Consider the following 17,309-nt stretch of genomic DNA (forward strand, 5'->3'; position numbering starts at 1 on the left):
TGCAATGTAAGTTTATTTATGTTTGTCTGTGATCCATACAGATTCACAATTCCTGAGCCAGTCATGATAGGAGTTGCATTATCTGGCAGGTCATGACAGACAGCAAAGGGGAAACTGTCCAAAGCGGTTATCTGGCAACCAAGAATATGTGCAACTGCTACAATTGCAGGCTTACTCAGATATTTTGATGATTTTGGTTTGTTTCCTGATAGCACAATCAGTGGCTTCAAATTGCAGGCAGGAGATTTTATACACTGCAGTTGAAAATTCCCTATAAGCTGTGTACCTGAACACACATAGGAAAGGAGTACACTTAAAGCATTTGTTCTGCAATCATGAAAAATTTAATGCAACACAATGCATATCACATACTGCCTGCCTGCTTTTTTAAGTTATGTTTATTCCACATCAAATTAGTTTCTGTTGCCGTGACAGGCATATTTGAGCTATGGCCACAAATTTTGCACAAAAAAAATAAATAAATAAATATTGCACACAGGGCCTCTTAGAAAGGAGTGGGTACAGGGATTAAGGACATGGGTTTGTAATGAATTTTACCTGTTCAAAGGGCCCTCCTGGCATTCTCTTGAGAAAAATACTTAAGAATGAACTGGATTCCTTTCAACGGATCACAAGTACATAAACACATGATAAAACAATCATATCAAAGATGTGTCATACAATGTCAATTAACTAAACATCAAATAAGAAGCTGTCTTGAACCCTTATTGATTTTCTTTACAAATTAGTTAACATTCCCGGTACAACTCGTGGTATTTCACCCTCTGCTGTCTGTCTACTGTGACTTGCTTCCATTGTATAGCTTTTTGGTGTCTGCAATTAGTTCAGCTTAAGTTTTTATCAATTTGTCCAGTATCTAAGCAGAATACCTTAAAATGGTACAAGGCAAAACCAAAACACCTAAAGAATGTGTAGATTAAAATAGTTACAACAAAAAGGTCAGTGTACTAAATGCATTCAAACTTTATTTGAAGTCAAGCAATTAACATGCTAGCATACACAAACACACAACTGTAACCTGGATAAACGAGAAAAATGTGCTGAATTTTTCACCGATATTGCACATTCATTATAAAAAAAAAAAAAAAGATTTATATAAATAAGCTTTCACAGAAGCTCTAACCGGAATATACCAGTTATGCATCAAGTCTTCACCCTTGTTGAATTCAGGCAATTCACTACAGTGCAATTTCTATGGACTTTGTTATATTACAGAATGACTTACTAACATCTAGATGGTTTCACTTTAGGAAAAAGCTGATGCTTTTATTTGTTACCACTTGTTACAAACAAGGGTGTGCATTATGGTTAAAAAAAAAAAAAAAAAAACTGCTTTAAATCTCCATTTGAGCAAGGCACTGCCGGTGATGAAGTGTCAAGTGTACATTTTGAGTCTGGCTGGGGTTTTTTTTTTTTTTTTTCTTTAAAAAAAAATAAAAAAAAAAATAAAAAGACCTGCGTTTGTAATGAACTGGTCTCAACCATTGCAGTTGTCCTCATCTTGGCGCTCCGTTGGTGCTATCTCCTGAGTTTGGGGTCAGTTGTTGAAGAAGTTGAAGGTATAGCGCCACACGCTGGATGAGAGGTGCTGTCTTTTCGGCACGTAGAAGGCGAGAGTACACCTGCTTATACATCTTCATTGCCTCCTCCTCTTTGGCACTGCTAGAACAAAATCAGACACAAAAGTGCAACGGTTTTTGATAGTGGGAAGCAGGAAGGCGTGGAAAAATAATTACTCTCCAACAAGCATTCATTCGGCAATGACTGTTTTAAAGTCATAATCTTTCTAAATCAGATCATTTCACAACCAGTGTGACTGCTGGGATTTCCAGTACATATCAGTAAGCTATAACGTGCACTCGTTCTTGGCGTAAACAGAGAAAAATAATATTCCTTTGCCGATAAAAATCACTACCTACCATGTAGTAAGGGTGATAAAGTCTAAATAGAACGTTTTTACCTCAAAAATATGTAATTACATGGAAAACCTGCAAAGCCTTACTTATGACAACTCACATCTCAACCTTATAATCACTCCTATACCCTGAAAGTAGAAACATTTGGAAACCCAAAATAAAGTGTGAAAGAAAATTGTAAGAAAAAAAAAATAAATTTACATGACAAGAAGATAATCTGCTACAATGTCCCTTTGGACACAGTATAATTAAGCTGAGATGCCCTTTAGCCAACAGCAGTTCTGAGGCCCCATTCTGCCAATTCAATGGCCAGTGGAGGGATTGGGGGTGTACTTGGCCACATTTCAGTGGGTGGGGTCAAAACTGAGTCACATGTCACCGTTTCAGTTCTGCTACCAAGCACAGTTTAATCTTTCAGGACACCTTAATGACTATGTTACGACAGAAATTCATCTACACATCCTACATTGACCTAAAAACAGCCAGCAATCAGGCTACAACTATTTTAAAATTTTCTTTGAAAAAAAGACTGATAAATTCACTTGTTTTGACTAATGTAAGAATGAAAAAATCTAATTCAGCAATTAACCTGCAAGCTATATGCAGAGAAAGATGAAAACAAGCATGCTACAGACACTAAAATATTTTAAAAAGCTGCAAAGCAACTACTAGAAAAAACATGTCTAAAAACAGAACTGGTATGCCAACCACAATGATAAACAGTGAGCTGATGTGCTACAATGACAGCTTCAATGACAACTTTCTGACGGCCTGGTCTTACACGGGCTTCCGTTTGCTTGTTGACATGAGTTTCATGAGGTGGAGGAGGATGAAGGAGAAGCTTGGCTCAAAGACACCAATCAGCTTCAGTACTTCCTCTGTGTTTAAGCCAGAGGAAGCAGAGCCATCAGGAGATTCAGGCACCGCCACATCACTGGCAGCACTGGCCTACAGAAAATTACAGAAGAAAGTGAATGAAAGGCTCTACAAAGTGGGATCTGTGCAAACAACATTTTGTGTTTTCTCAATCACATTGCTGCTAGGTACCTGTTGCTCTTCAAGTAGTTCTTTGTGGATGAGCTGGAAGGCATGATGTGTTTCTATCATGATGTCCAGAGCTCCTAAGAGGGTTTTCAGTTTTGCAGAGGTGCTATTCTGTCCTAAAGATAAGCAATAGAACATTGTCGAAACTCATCCACCAGTGGCACAGAAGCTTTCTCAAACTGTGAAATACCTTAATGTATTTAACGTAAAGGTGTCTTTAAATTAAATACCATGAAGGATTCCTGTTATCCAGTAAATTTAAAATGCTTTAACGTTTTATGGTTTTCTTAGCCCTGTAGCTCAGATAACAGTTGAGGATATCTAACAGAGGTTGGTAATAGCACTAATTATTTTACGGGTCTATCCACCCCTCTGATGAGCCAACCCAATTTTCTGCTAAGTTCTCCTTCAGGACGTACATGATCAGCAGCATGAAGATGAAGCAGGATGGAGGTATAAATATCCCCTCCCTTCTGTTTCCTGGCAGGCAATGAGGTGTTACAGTTAATCTCACATAACCAGTAACCAGAAGCCTACAGACTTCTTGGACTCCACACGTCCCAGGATCAGAATTACTGATGCAGATCAGCTGCGACACCTGCTTTGGACAATATTGCTCAACGGTGCAGCCAGCATGATTCGGGACTTTCAGGATTCACCTGCCATCTGGAACTCAGCAAAGGCCACCCGCTCCAGCTGCGTGCGGAGCAGCTCACAGGGCGCATCCCGCAAGCTCAGAAACAGCTGAACTGCCTTGCTGTAGTGCAGATCCGCCAGGGTGCGGTGCTGCTTTCGCAGATGCTCATCCCCGACCTGAAGAGGTCAACCCATCTGTTACCCCTACACCACAGAACAAATTCAAAAAACAAAAGGATTGCCTTTTATCTCTGGGTGATGAGGCAACATACCTGGTTGCGGAAGCAGCTGTGGTACATGGAGGCAAGCCGGTGGTGAATGGTGGCAGCTCTGTACTGGTACAGTGGCTGACGGGCTGACTCCGTCTGCAGGTCACAGTATTTGAGGGACTTCATCATGGCATCAGTCACCTCCCTCTCAATCTAGGATTGTGAGTAAAACAGTTAATAAACATGACTCAAGGGGGAAAAAAATGGATTGAAGAACTCAATAAGAAAAACAATAGTTTTAAAACAAAACACATGGTAAAAGGTAGATATTTCCTGCTTTACCTGTTCCTGAGCCTTCCTGGACAAAGGGGCATAGTCCTGGAGAAGTGTGGCCAAAGTGAAATAGGTGGTAGACAACTCCCAGTTGACTGAGTCCCACACAGCTTTATGGCTTTCCCTCTTGCCTAGGGATTTCATGGCCCTCAAATAATAATCAATCGCCTGCAAAAGCATCAGCACCAAAGTTATGCTTAATGTTTTCACAGTGTGTACATACTATGTAACCCCAAAGAGGAGCGGTTTTAGGTTCAAAGCAGATAATCACAGGTTTTGAGGTTCCTGTCATCTCTCTGGTGCAGCAGACAGCATAGGGGTTAAAGCCTAAGCAACTGAACTCAGAGGTCCTAGGTTCAAATCCTACCTTCTTCTGCAGTACCCCTGAGCAAGGTAAATGCTGGAGCTAAACTGCTCCAGCTGTATAAATGGGTAAATCATTGTAAGTGGTGTAACATTCTAAGATGCTTTGTAGAAAAGCATCAGCTAAATAAATAACTGTAAATGTTTAGCTTGAACAACATGACCCAACTCTATCATCTGAAGTATAGTACCTTGTTGTAGTAGAGTGCTTCTTCTGGGGAGAATTCACCACGGTTGAGGTCTTCGGAGACAGCACAGTGAGCCTGCGCACAAATGCGCATTAGTCGGCCTGTGTTGCAAAGCAGCAGTGCTGTGTTGGCAGCATCACTGATGGCCTCAAAGTCCTTCAAGCCCTTCTCGAAGCAGGAGAAGCTCTTCTTCCACATCTCCTGTTCAGCTGCTGACACACCCTTCTTCTCTGTGGAAAAGCAAAGGGTGAAGGAGGGAACGGCAAGAGGTGGATGACCCCAGAGGACTGTGGGCGGCAGTACGCCTGACACACTATCCCACCTTCCTTCTCAGTCTGCATGGCTGCAGCCTGGTTCATGTAGAAGACACCCATCTCATTGCGAATGTTTCCCAGTCTCTTCAGCACCTGGCCCAGCTGTTCTGAGTGAAGCTTCCTCAGCTCCCCTGAAGTCAGCAGCTCATAGGCAGCCTCGTAGCACTTGCAGCTCACGAACAGTTGGTACTCTGGGTCCATGGCCAAATCTGTAGCCATATTAAAAGCTGGAGGAGGGACAAGTCATAAAGGTTTGCAGTGGACCACTGTATATTTTCCTTTTGCAACTATTGAACTGCATTGTAGATGAGATACTTTGTCACTGTATACAATACTATGAAATTCCATATGGCAACCCTCAGAAGAACAGCAGCAGAAAGAACACCTGATACAAACAACCAAAGCAAGCAAGCAAGCAAGCAAGCAAGCAAGCAAGCAAGCAAGCAAATAAATAAATAAATAAATAAATAAAGCAAAATTAGGACGGAATAAATAAGAATTGCACTGAAAAGCTTGGAGTCGCCAGTCCTTAGTAGCCTTGGATGGGGAGGGGGGATATGGGGGGAGTAATGGAGGCAGCAGCCTCCTTTGGTTGGGCAAGGAGAGTATAATGGAGGCCACAGCTCTGGGAAAGAAGCTGCTCCTCAGTCTGCTGGTGCAGGCTTTTATTGTCCTGAACCGTTTGCCAGATGAGGGGTTAAACAGGGAGTGACTGGGGTGTGTGGTATCCTTGATGATACTGCCAGCCTTCTTCCTTAGTCAGCTAGCACAGAATGGAGCTCCCCAACTTGGACACATTCTGACAACGCGCTGGGCCACTTTCACCACACGATGGAGATCTTTCCGCTCGGCAGCTGTACAGCTGGCATACCACACAACAGCACAGTTGGTCAGGTTGCTCTCAGTGGTGGTCCTGTAGAAATTGAGTTTCTGTGGGCTTGTTTTAGCTTTCTGAAGAAGAAAAGTCTTTGTTGGGCCTTTTTGACCAGGTGTGTGGTGTTGCAGGTCCATGTCAGCTGTTTTCACACATGGACTCCAAGGAACTTTAGGCTTTCCATGCTTTCCACTGCTAGCGCTGCTACGCCTAGGCTTAGGCTGTAACCACTATGCTGTCTGCTGCACCAGAGAGATGACAGGAACTTCATATAAATGATGTGACAAGATGTGAACAATCTTACCCTGGCAGCTGCACTCGCGATGCAGGCTATGCAGGATCTCCTGGTCCTCCTTTGTCTGATAGCTGTACTCCTCCAGGTAGGCAGCTCGGTTGCTGGCGTTTTGGGCCAGCATCAGCTGGATGTCTCCGCACAGTGACAGGCACTGGCTGTGAAAAAACAGCACCTCTGGGTGCAGACTGCTGCTCACAGCACAATACGCATCTGCCAAAGGACAAGGGGATGATGCTGATGATAAGATATAGAACTCCTCAACTTCAGATTAATGATACAACTAAAAATCAGGACCATAAGAAAGGATCACCAGCCTTGGTCCTGCAGAGACTTTATTAATTTCAGAGGCACATGAAGATAGTTTTAAGGAGAAAATCTAAAAGGCCAACTGCAGATTACTTAATTTGTGCTCTACTGAACATACAGCCCTCAAGATGAGGACACCTACCATGACACTGCAGTGCCAGCTTGACATAGCGCAGTGCCCGGCCATACTTCAGTAGGTTAGCTGCTGCATCTGCAAGTACATAGTAGGCCTTTGAGGCCTTCAGGAAGAGCTGGAGCTTTATGCGGTGCTGCCAGGATCCAGGGATCATCCCAGAGCGTGTTGGGTGTTTGTAGTTTTCCTGACCAGGACCTACTGACTCCCCAAATAGAAGCCACAGCAGAAGAAAAATTAACAGAAATATAGTGCCAACACAGGTATTTTACTGTGCACAGTAAGCAAAACTGAATAAGATGGGACTAAAAACTGAAAAATGTAAGAATTTGTTTTAAATAAAGACACCCCTTGACTTACAAATAGACCATTCTTCAACCCCTTACGTATGTCAAATTCCCCCTCCTCCCCCACCATTCAACATAAGTCATCATTTTTCCATCTCAGTTCTTGCACCTTCACATTTCTTCATTACTGTTGTTGTTTTTATGCTAACTGTTCCTTTCACATGCTCCTGTATACGTGCAGCATCCTTCACCATCATATTCAGTCAATACAGCTAAACCTGGTTCCCGTGCTATAGATGATAATCTGTGTCCACCTTCATACTTCCTTATTTTCAATTTCATCTCCAAATCGATTGCTGTATGCTTGTGAGACGGTATTTGTTTCTTACATTTACATTCATTCGTTTAGCAGACGCTTCTCTCCAAAGTGACGTACATCTCATAAAAAAAATACTATATGTACATTACATTAGCCGAAAAAGACACTTCGATGCAGATGCGTGATTCTAAAGTAGTTTGTTTCTCTTACATTACACGAAAGGCTGTATAAAACTTAATCTGAATATCAGTGATTCCTCCCTAGATTTACACACACACACACACACACACACACACACACACACACAGATATATATATATATTACATTACAGGAGTAATTGCATGAAGGTTTATCCATTGTTTAACAGGTGTGATCTCAAAGTTAAAGTGCATGAACATTTACACATTACATAAACTTAGCAGATCATGGTTGAAGTGAGTCCGAAGGAGGTGAGTTTTAAGACCCTTTTTAAATGTGGACAGAGATTCAACAGTAAGTGAATCCTTCAAGTGCACGTTTACCACAAGGCATTGTGAAATGAATTTTTTTTTTTTTTTTACTAACACGAAGAGAAATGTTCACAAGTCAAAACACGTGAGAACTAGGAAGCTGCAGCTTACTGCCTTGTCTGCCTACGGCGACTTGAGCTTATCGTATTTCAGATGTTTTGTGTAAGCGCTGTCCGTAAATGTCAGGAATTTACGTAATCCAGATTTACGTTAAGTCGAATTTATGTAAGTAGAGGGGTGTCTGTACATTTAATATATTTTCTGTATATTTTTCAGCAACACACAGCCAACCTCTATCAAGGAGCAGGGAGATCTCTTTTTCAACAACATTGTGTCCACTACTGTCATCGCCATCCTCATACTTCAGAGGGATGGGAGTGTTGGGGTCAGCTGCTGGCAGGTCGCTCTCTTTCTTAATGGTGCTGTCAACAGCTTTCAGACCCTGTCAATGGAGGCCAAAAAATCAACCATCATAAAATCTTGTGAATTAGGTGAAAACAATATAGAGTTCCCGTGTCAAGGGATAACCAGGTATGTCATGCATGTGTCCATCAGCTCTGGCACTAAGCACAGGAGGACTTACCCTTAAGACATTGCCAAGAACATGGCGGCACCGCTCCTCCTTGTCATGGGATACAGGAAATGTATAGTTTGGCTGTAGAAGACAAGAAACATAACTTTAGCTTGCTGACCTTCCAATAACTAATTGGGGGAAGTGGCAAAATCAGCTTAAGTGGTTAGTGACCTGCAGAATGTCAAGTTCAAAATTCTATTTAAAAAAAAAAAAAACTGTGATTTAACTTTAAAAAAACAACCAAATTACTTCTTAATATCATTAACCCTCTGCCAAATATAGCTTAACTCACTGAATTCTCTATTACTTTCACAAAACTGACTACAAAAAAATTTCCAGGATTAGAGACCACTGATTTCTAGCAATGCCCTTTGGTTCATATAATGCACCAATATAACTATCTTCCACGGTGGCCGGTCTAATTTCAGGCACTCACTCTGATATGGTGGGTGTACTTCTCGGGTACAGAGAGCTCTCCCACAGATTTGATGACAGCCACTGCCCTGCTGGCATCGGCTGGGTTCGAACAGCCACTGCAGGAGCCATTCTCATCGCTGTCCTCTGGCAGCTCCTCCTCCTCCTCCTCTTCACTGTAACTGTCCTCTGAGCCACCGCTGCGGAGTGATTCCCCATTGCCATCCTCCAGTGGCTCATCAAGCTGAAAGAGCTCTGCCAACATGCAGTGAGCTGAGGCGATGATCTGGAGAAGGATGGACAATGAGAGAAGTAGGTCCAAATAAGCAATCAGACTTGGTTCAGGAAGCAAAAGTAGAGCAGTGTAGCATTAGAATATAAACCTAAATAACATACAATTAACTGTCAGGAGGGGCTTTGCAGTTGTGCATTTAAGAGATTTGACTGGAATTGTTTGTTTTTTTAAAAAAAAAAAAAAAACGTTAATATCTGAATAACTTAAGAAGAACAAAGGGTTATCTAAAAAAAGTTGGCCACCACTTCTTATGCTACGGATTAATTTACCTGAGGATGTCTCTCCTGGTCCAGAAGTTTGACACAGTTCAGAAGTAAAGTTCTAATGGTGCCATAATGCTTCCTGTTTTGGCTCTTCTTCATCATGTTGCTAGCAACTCTGCAAGGTAACATGACAATCCTCTCATCAATGAACACTTCTGAACATGGCTAACCCCTTATGCCGTTTAAAAATGTGCTTATCCCAGTGATTCAAATCTAAGATACTAAAATCACAATGTCCGCTTCAGAAAAGGACTCTTTAAATACTTCTCCGTAGGGCCTCAAACGAGTTATTATGCTTAATAATCCATTTTCACTGCTGCACTGGTTCTCATGACAATCAATGTAAAGAGGATAAAGGCAACTGATACTATAAAGTAATTTGAATACTGTGAACCAGCCACTTCAGCCTGTAGTTCTCTTAAAAATACATCACTTGGGACAGCAACATAAAAGTGACCATAGCTGGAGAGCCAGCACTGATAAACATCAACTGGGGACATACTTGTACAGAAGAACAGCAACAGGCAGAGTGAAAGGGTTCTGGCACTTTTCCTCAGCGGTCTCCTCACAAAGCGTGGTGAGATCATACAGCTTCACTACGTCACTGCTGCTGGCTGCAAACACAATTACAACATTTAGTTACACAGTCAGTTAAAATGATTGATCTCAAACTTAAAGAGCACAAACACATGTCATGTACCTTTAAATTTTAATCAGTTGGCACAAAAAAAATTGTTATGTCACTGCCAGTTCTTCCCGGCAAATGTAAACAGACATATTTTGGACAAGACAATGTTATAAATGATGACTCAATGATTCAAATCTCATACCTTTGAACAGCCAGTAAGTATGTCCTTCTTTAGTACAGTTGGACTTGAGAAATGACAGAATGTTCTGAGCAATGTCTTTCACTACCCTGGTAGAAAACTTGGAGTTATCCAGATTTGGGATGTCTTCTGTTTTTATCATTTCATATTTCTAGAAACAGACATAAACAAGTTTATGTTCAAACATCCAAATAATTTAACACCAGTGAATAATCCCAGATTTATGCTTTTTTTTAATAAAAAAAAAAAAAGAAAAAGGCACTATTCATGTTGTACCTGTACAATGCCGTTGACGTGAAAGCACATGACAAGTTCAGGGACATTGCACATTAGATTGTCCAGCCAGTAGTCAATGCCCGTCAAAATATTAATGGGCTTATTGTTATCCCTGAGAGAGGGAAAAAACATGAGGTTTCAGCTCAATTATATCTACCAAACGAACAAGGCTAACATGCATAATACTGACCAAACAACTCTTCAAAACCTATAGGAGGAGTAAGATTCAGACAAAGATCCTAAACTTTGACTTAAAAAATCTTGGTCATAAATAGCATTTCTGACCTGAGTCGTAGACTGACGGCTGGATATCGCCCTCCACCAAAAATAGGCATGTTTGAACCCACCAGCATGTGAATGTCCTCAAATGTCCAGAGAATATTTCGCGCAAAATCATTCCTCAGACCCTTTCAAAAAAGTACAAGTTACTCCCTCTGTAGAACAGCCCTATAATACCATTCTGTAAACAGTAATTCTACTGTAAAATAAAACAAAGCATATAAAACTGCAATTAAAAACATTTATGCAAATATAAACTTTCAAAACACACCGGAAAGAGGAGGAGGAAGTGTTATCAATCAGTAAGATTAAGGAAGAAAAAAACTGAATATTTAACATCATCAGTTAAGAGAGTGGTATGAAATCCAAAGTGTAGCAGTAAAAAAAGGGTTAAGACTGCATTACCTGACTATTTTCCCCCTCATTAAATAGAGTGGGAAGGTTCTGTTCTTTGGTGACAGATGCCACATGACCCAGGGCATACTGGTTGTCCATGGAGACTCTCTCCTGGAAAAGTGAGGGAAGAATATCAGTTGGCCGTGAAGCATGGGGTTTAGACTCAAGCTCTGAAAAGTCACTGCCAATACATCTTGAGGAGGAATATACCTTCGAATAAAAAAGGGGGGAAACAGGTAACAATGTTTAAGGACGGATTTGCAAAATAAAGGCTATTGAATGAAGTCTCAGAATGGGCAAGGAATCCTAACCTGAGCTGTTGAGATATATATAAAAAAAAAATAAAATAAATGAAATTACAACTGACTAGAAGCTGGATCATTCTGTTCACAATGACAATCCAAGAGAACTACATTTACATTTATTCACTTAGACATTTTTCTCCAAAGCGACTTAGAATGGATACTATGTAGTGTTATTAGCCCACACACCTCATTCACCAAGGTGACTTACACTGCTAGATACACTACTTACAATGGGGTCGCTCATCCATACAACTACACTCAGCTACATACCTCTTCAGGACTGGCAGAGTCTTCAGGGTCCGAGCTTGCAATGGTGAAAGTGGCTGGCCACGAGGGGCCAAGTTCCCCACCTCCGCACCCCTCGTCCCCTTTGCTGGAGCTGGCCGAGTCTCCTGGGACAGGCTCTGCAGCGCCATCGCCACTAATGCTGCACAAGAACAGAAAGCAGCTTTCATGCACATATTTCACTGAGCATTTTTTAAATTTATCATTGCAACATCCAAGAATTTTAGAGAAATTATTTGGTGAATACAGGTTTGTGCTTATTATTACAATTTTTTTGATGACATGCTTACAGTATGTGATGTAGCAATCCCATACATGTGGCCACTAAAACAGTCTGGATGCAACACTCTGATTCATGCTAATAAAATGCAAAAGAAACTGGTGTCTTGTCCATGTGATATCTTGTCTCGTGCCGGATGTTACCAACTCTTGCAATGAATTTATTGATTATAGCGCTATCTGTTCTTAAACAGAAGCTAATCCACGAATACGTCAAGGAATTAAGATGAATCATCATTAGTTACACTTTTATTCATTGTGATGTAGTGGCTAGACTTACAATTTGGTCTTAGTAGTGTTTGAAAACAAAAATAATTTGGGTCTCAGTTATGTTTGGGAGTTGAAGTACAAGTATATATTGCTTCATCTCCTATAGTTACGTTACAATGAAATTATATCGCTATGGTCAAAACTCCTGGCCCTGCAGCAACAACGTGTTCTTGTTCTCTCTGTCCTGACAACGATGTACCCGGACAGAAAAAAGGTTCTCCCTAACTAGTTGTAACTCGAATCGTACAGGACAAAAAGCCCCACACTGTGTACAAAATAAATAAATATTTCAAAATTCAGATGCCCACAGATATAAACAATAAATAAAAATATTCTCAGAAGCAGCTCAGATGTACCAGTGTCAATTTACTGGTTTCTGGTAAACACACCTATAATAAAGAAACTTTGACAGAATGGCTTTCTGGTACCAGTGCTCCTTACTCTTCTTTTTTCTTTGCCACTTCTGATCAACAAGCCTCTGATAAAATTCCTTTAACCAGGTCCAATCTCCAGTCTGCCATTAGGGGGAAATAAATAAATAAATAAATAAATAAATAAATAAATAAATAAAAAAAAAAAACACAAACAAACAAAAACACACATCTGTTAATAGACTACAGAGCTTTTATACTATTTAGAGCTTTTATACTTTTATACTATACTTTTATACTATGCTATTTTTTGTTAACTGGCCAATTACATAACTAATTTGAATTTATGAACAGCAGTACACAAATTCAGCTACGTAAAATTACAGTGGGGAACTGTGTCTGGTTCAGATTTTATATTGTACAACTGAGCAACGTACTTTTCCTCAACTGTTCCAGTAAGTATCCACAAGTTGCTGTGAATAAAATCTAAGGTGGTATTGCCACTACTACTAATGAAAATATTATTGTTATTATTAATAATAGCAGCAGCAATAATAATAATATGCAATGGAAAATATTAAAGGAACTAAGCAGTTCTTCGGAAGATTCAAGTGGAGAATTATTAAAATACCTGGGAGGATCTCATGAATAGCTCCTGGATGTCCAGGTCATCAAGCAACAAGGTTCTCCCCACACGGTGTACAGCCATGCTGACATGAGACTTACTGTACGGGATCTTAAGTAGCTTCTTGATGTTCTTTTTTTTTTTTTAAAAGACAACAAAAAACCCCACAGCATCACTAGGTTTCTGCTTCACCAAAAAAAACAACAGAGGTTTCACCAATATGATTGATCACAATCTGAATAGTGTCCTTACCTCTGAGTCTGACACAACATCAACATCATTCCCAATGGAGTCGATGAAGTCATATGCCATTCCAAAACTGCACAGAGAATTTACAGGGCAAAACCTTTTCAAAAAAGTCAAAAAATATTTCACTTTGTGCTTCCCAGAACCCACTAACCTACTGTATATAGAGTTTGGACCCATTAAGACAAAATCTGATTTAACTATGATACCATCATGTCTCCTAAAGCTTCCAACATTAAGACACACTATTTATCACTCTATGGTGTGTAAAACTTCATGATAGTGCTAGATATGTGGTCAAGTGGTTTTCTATACATACTTTTTCACATATAAATCATTTAATTTAGTTAAATGGTATTAGTTTGTGGTGCTGGGGGTTTCCCATTCCCCATGTACTTGAATGAGTTTGGTTCAGCACCATTTTACCATGGTCTTCAAAACTGTTTTTTTTTTTTTTATTTATTTATTTATTAATGAACAAACACATGGTTCACATTGTTTGTCTCTGGACCACCACAAAAAGGTATCTGCACTGCAAAGAGCACAGTTATTTTTATATAATACCTGTGAATATCAAAAACATAAGTTGTATGTACAAATATAAAAAAGCAACAGCTAAACAAAGAAACAACTAAACTTGTTTGCAGTAAGTCCTGTGAAGAATACACAATAGCAGACATGAAAAGGATCAAGATCATACGGAGTCTAGAGTGTTAGATCTCAAAGTCTACCTGGAGAAAGGCTTGTTCTTGCTGCTGGAGCCGAGGACGGTGGTGCCAGCTGGGCCCAGCTGGGTACTCTCCCGCAACCAATTTGCCGGGGGCAGCTTCAGGTCTGTCTTCTCCCGGAGAAGAGCATAGGTTGTGGGCGGTGGGGCAGCCGAGTATTTCACCACCGCCCGACTCTTGATCTCATTGCCCAAACATACTACAGTATCCTGTGCCACATTTCAGTACAAAAAGAGAAGGGGAAAAAAGGAAAGATGGGGTATTAACAACTTTCTGTCCTAATGAAAGTGGTCCGGAGACTATCCTGGAAACAGAGGGCATGAGGGAGGGTACCCCCTGGTCAGGACATCAGTTCACCAGGGGCATTCACACACACTCGTACAGACACAAACTAAAGGCAATTCAGAGTCACCAATTCAGCTGAAGCACTTTTCTGGACTGTGGGATGAAACCAGAGCACCCTGAAGGAAACAAACAAACATGAGGAGAATATACAGACGTCACACAGACTGAGGCAGGATTCGAGCCCACATCTGAACCTACATTCATGTTTCACCCAAACTTCATGTTTAATGGAAGATAATGTGTTTCAAGCACAGATGTCTGATGACAGCCTGACCGCTTCCCAGGTGGACAAATGTGACACATAGTGCTGTTTGATTTATGATGGTGGTCAGTTTTCAGTCAGACATTTCCATCATTACTGGCAAGTTGGATATTAATTTGGATATGAACAAAACGACTAGTCACTTACGTTCACAAGGAAAGATGGTAACAAACTGCTGCGTTTGGACCCAAAGGTCAAAGGTTCGAGCCTCACCTAAAGCTTAGTACACTTAAGCATGGTACTTACCCTAAAATTGCTCCAGTATATTTACATTTATTCATTTAGCAGACGCTTTTCTCCAAAGTGACATACATCTCAGAGAAAATACAATTTGTGCATTACATTAGGAGAAAGAGAGACATAGTTGCAGACATGTGATTCTTAAGCAAACCTAATTTGTTTCTTTCCAACTTATGCACCGATGTTCATCGCACAAGTAGGTGCACAAAACTCAGGATAGACTAGTCCTGATCACCTTTCCTACATTTTTTTTTAAAAAGGTACACGATACACAAACATTTACATACAATACAGGAGTAGTGGCTGTGTAAAGGCTTATCTGGGCATGATCATAAAGTTACAGTGCATGAACATTTACACCATACATGAGCCTAAGAGATCTTGGGTGAAGTGAATCTGGAAAAGGTGAGTTTCCAGACCCTTCTTGAATGTAGACAGGGTTTCAGCAGTTCTGAGTGAGAGGGGGAGATCATTCCACCACAACGGAGCCAGAACTGAGAACCTCCGTGCTTTATCTTTCGTCCACGGGACCACCAAGTGAGCACAATCAGATGAGCGAAACGTCTGGCTTGGGGTGAAGCGGCTGATCAAGTCTTGTAAATAACTAGGAGCAGTTCTATTGACGGAATACAATACATGTGCAATGCATTTGGACTGGCGTCCCGTCCTGGGTGTGTCCCCTCCCCCTCTGGCCTTACGCCCCGTGTTGCCGAGTAGGCTTCGGTTCCCCATGACCCCGTATGGGACAAGCGGTTTGGAAAATGTGTGTGTGTGTGCGCATTTTAATTTCAATACAAATTACCCAGCTGTACAAAGGAAGGGGCAAATAATTCTAAAATACCTCAACACTGTAACAGTAAGCTGCTCTGAAGAAAGTGTTAGCAAAATGAATAAATGTAAATATAATTTAAATCAAATGTAAGAGTCACAAAGGAGGATATCACATGGAGGAGAGACGATCTCCCAGAAAGATGGTCCTGGTCACATAGATAATCAGTCATGTCAATAATATCACACGGTCACAGGGACACATAGGAAGACACGCGACGATCACCATGTAGTTCCAGACAGAAACAATCGGATCAATCGGATCGATCGCATGCATAGACAGAGAGTGTCAGAGAAACACAGAGAAACGGTCACACTGCTGAGACATAGGAGAGAATTTCTAGTAATTTTCACAAAAGCTGCAGAGCATGATTCCAGCGGTCAGACTGACACAGTTACAAATTGAACCACAGACAGACGAGGAGTCACGTGATTAACGGCAGAGTATCGCTGCGCCTTGTCTGTTTCGGAAGAAGCAGTTACACACACACACAGCCGAGTGTCACACACACCTTCACACCTGCTTACGTCTGATCCAAATACACTACCTGCACACTGTTCTCCATGCAGTCTGCGGACTCATCGTGTCCGCCGCCCGGGGACGCGGGGCTCTGCGCTCCGTTCCACTCGCCGTTCATTCTCACTCTGCGCTCCAGCCGCGCAGGGTCAAGCCGTTCTCCGAATTTCCAGAGCTTTCTGTCACTCAGCCCCCCGCGCGGCCGGCTGCTAGCTCGTCACGCTCCGCATTGGGCCTCTGGGGGGCGTCACGTATGATAAGATAGTTACATAACACAGACTTCCTTACTCCAGAATGTTTCCTAAGTGGTTAACAAAACATCAAATCTAAACTTAAACAGCAATAAAGTTGTAAAACGTGACCTTGTGCATCACACGCTCACATAATTAATTAACTTCCTGTCACGTAACCCGGATACAGAAATACGTCACCCCCTCGCCCTTGTGACGCTGTTCTAGGATCAGTATATTGAGTGTTTTCGTATTGTATTATGGAGAGATTTGTCCATTTACATTTATTTATCAGACGCTTTTCTGCAAAGCGACTTCCAATGAAATCTATATAACGTTATCAGCCCACATACCTTCACCAAGGTGATTTACACTGCTAGATACACTACAACCATGGGTTACTCATCCATCGGAACACATTCACGCAGGTGAACCTGAACAACACGTCTTTGGACTGTGAGAGGAAACCAGAGTACTTGAAGGAAACCCACGCAGACGCTGGGAGAACATGCAACCACTACAAAGACTGAGCGGGAATCGAACCCACGTCTTCTCGCACTACCCAAGCCGGTGTATGAAACAGCAGCGCTACTCGCTGTACGATCATGTCGCCCGGAGTTATAAACATTAACAAGTGCATTTGGAAATATTTCCTCATGTGATAGCTGGTTTATTAAAACCGCATAGAAAAAAATGACAAAAACAA

The 17,309-nt window shown here is 41.2% G+C and overlaps 1 protein-coding gene across 4 annotated transcripts; it reads right to left on the reverse strand.

Moving 5' to 3' along the window:
- Positions 1-535: 535 nt before the first annotated feature.
- edrf1 (erythroid differentiation regulatory factor 1) lies at positions 536-16,769 on the reverse strand. Of its 4 annotated transcripts, none has more exons than XM_018749610.2 (25): positions 16,405-16,769; positions 14,185-14,390; positions 13,460-13,526; positions 13,214-13,339; positions 12,601-12,725; positions 11,648-11,804; positions 11,082-11,183; positions 10,683-10,804; positions 10,398-10,509; positions 10,125-10,272; positions 9,797-9,908; positions 9,301-9,409; positions 8,759-9,022; positions 8,332-8,403; positions 8,040-8,190; positions 6,642-6,833; positions 6,203-6,403; positions 5,033-5,251; positions 4,714-4,940; positions 4,169-4,327; positions 3,890-4,039; positions 3,641-3,794; positions 2,985-3,097; positions 2,719-2,885; positions 536-1,683 (listed from the first exon to the last, which is right to left on the reverse strand). In XM_018749610.2, exons 1-25 carry the CDS (start codon positions 16,492-16,494, stop codon positions 1,518-1,520), a joined length of 3,711 nt encoding a protein of 1,236 aa, XP_018605126.1. In that variant the 5' UTR covers positions 16,495-16,769; the 3' UTR covers positions 536-1,517. The 4 variants fall into 4 exon arrangements, with proteins under 4 accessions (XP_018605126.1, XP_018605125.1, XP_018605124.1 ...); XM_018749609.2 differs by having other exon boundaries at positions 536-1,680; positions 13,460-13,553; XM_018749608.2 differs by having other exon boundaries at positions 13,460-13,553.
- Positions 16,770-17,309: the final 540 nt, after the last annotated feature.

The sequence above is a fragment of the Scleropages formosus genome, chromosome 4 (genome assembly GCF_900964775.1).
Source record: "Scleropages formosus chromosome 4, fSclFor1.1, whole genome shotgun sequence".
Lineage (NCBI taxonomy): Eukaryota > Metazoa > Chordata > Actinopteri > Osteoglossiformes > Osteoglossidae > Scleropages > Scleropages formosus.

Excerpts from the sequence above, each read along its gene's own strand:
- edrf1 (XM_018749608.2), bottom strand. The coding sequence starts at position 16,494 with ATGAACGGCGAGTGGAACGGAGCGCAGAGCCCCGCGTCCCCGGGCGGC. Across the intron at positions 14,391-16,404 it reads GCATGGAGAACAGTGTGCAG|GATACTGTAGTATGTTTGGG; the intron begins GTAGTGTATTTG and ends AATGTGGCACAG. Across the intron at positions 9,410-9,796 it reads GTTGCTGTTCTTCTGTACAA|AGTTGCTAGCAACATGATGA; the intron begins GTATGTCCCCAG and ends GTTACCTTGCAG.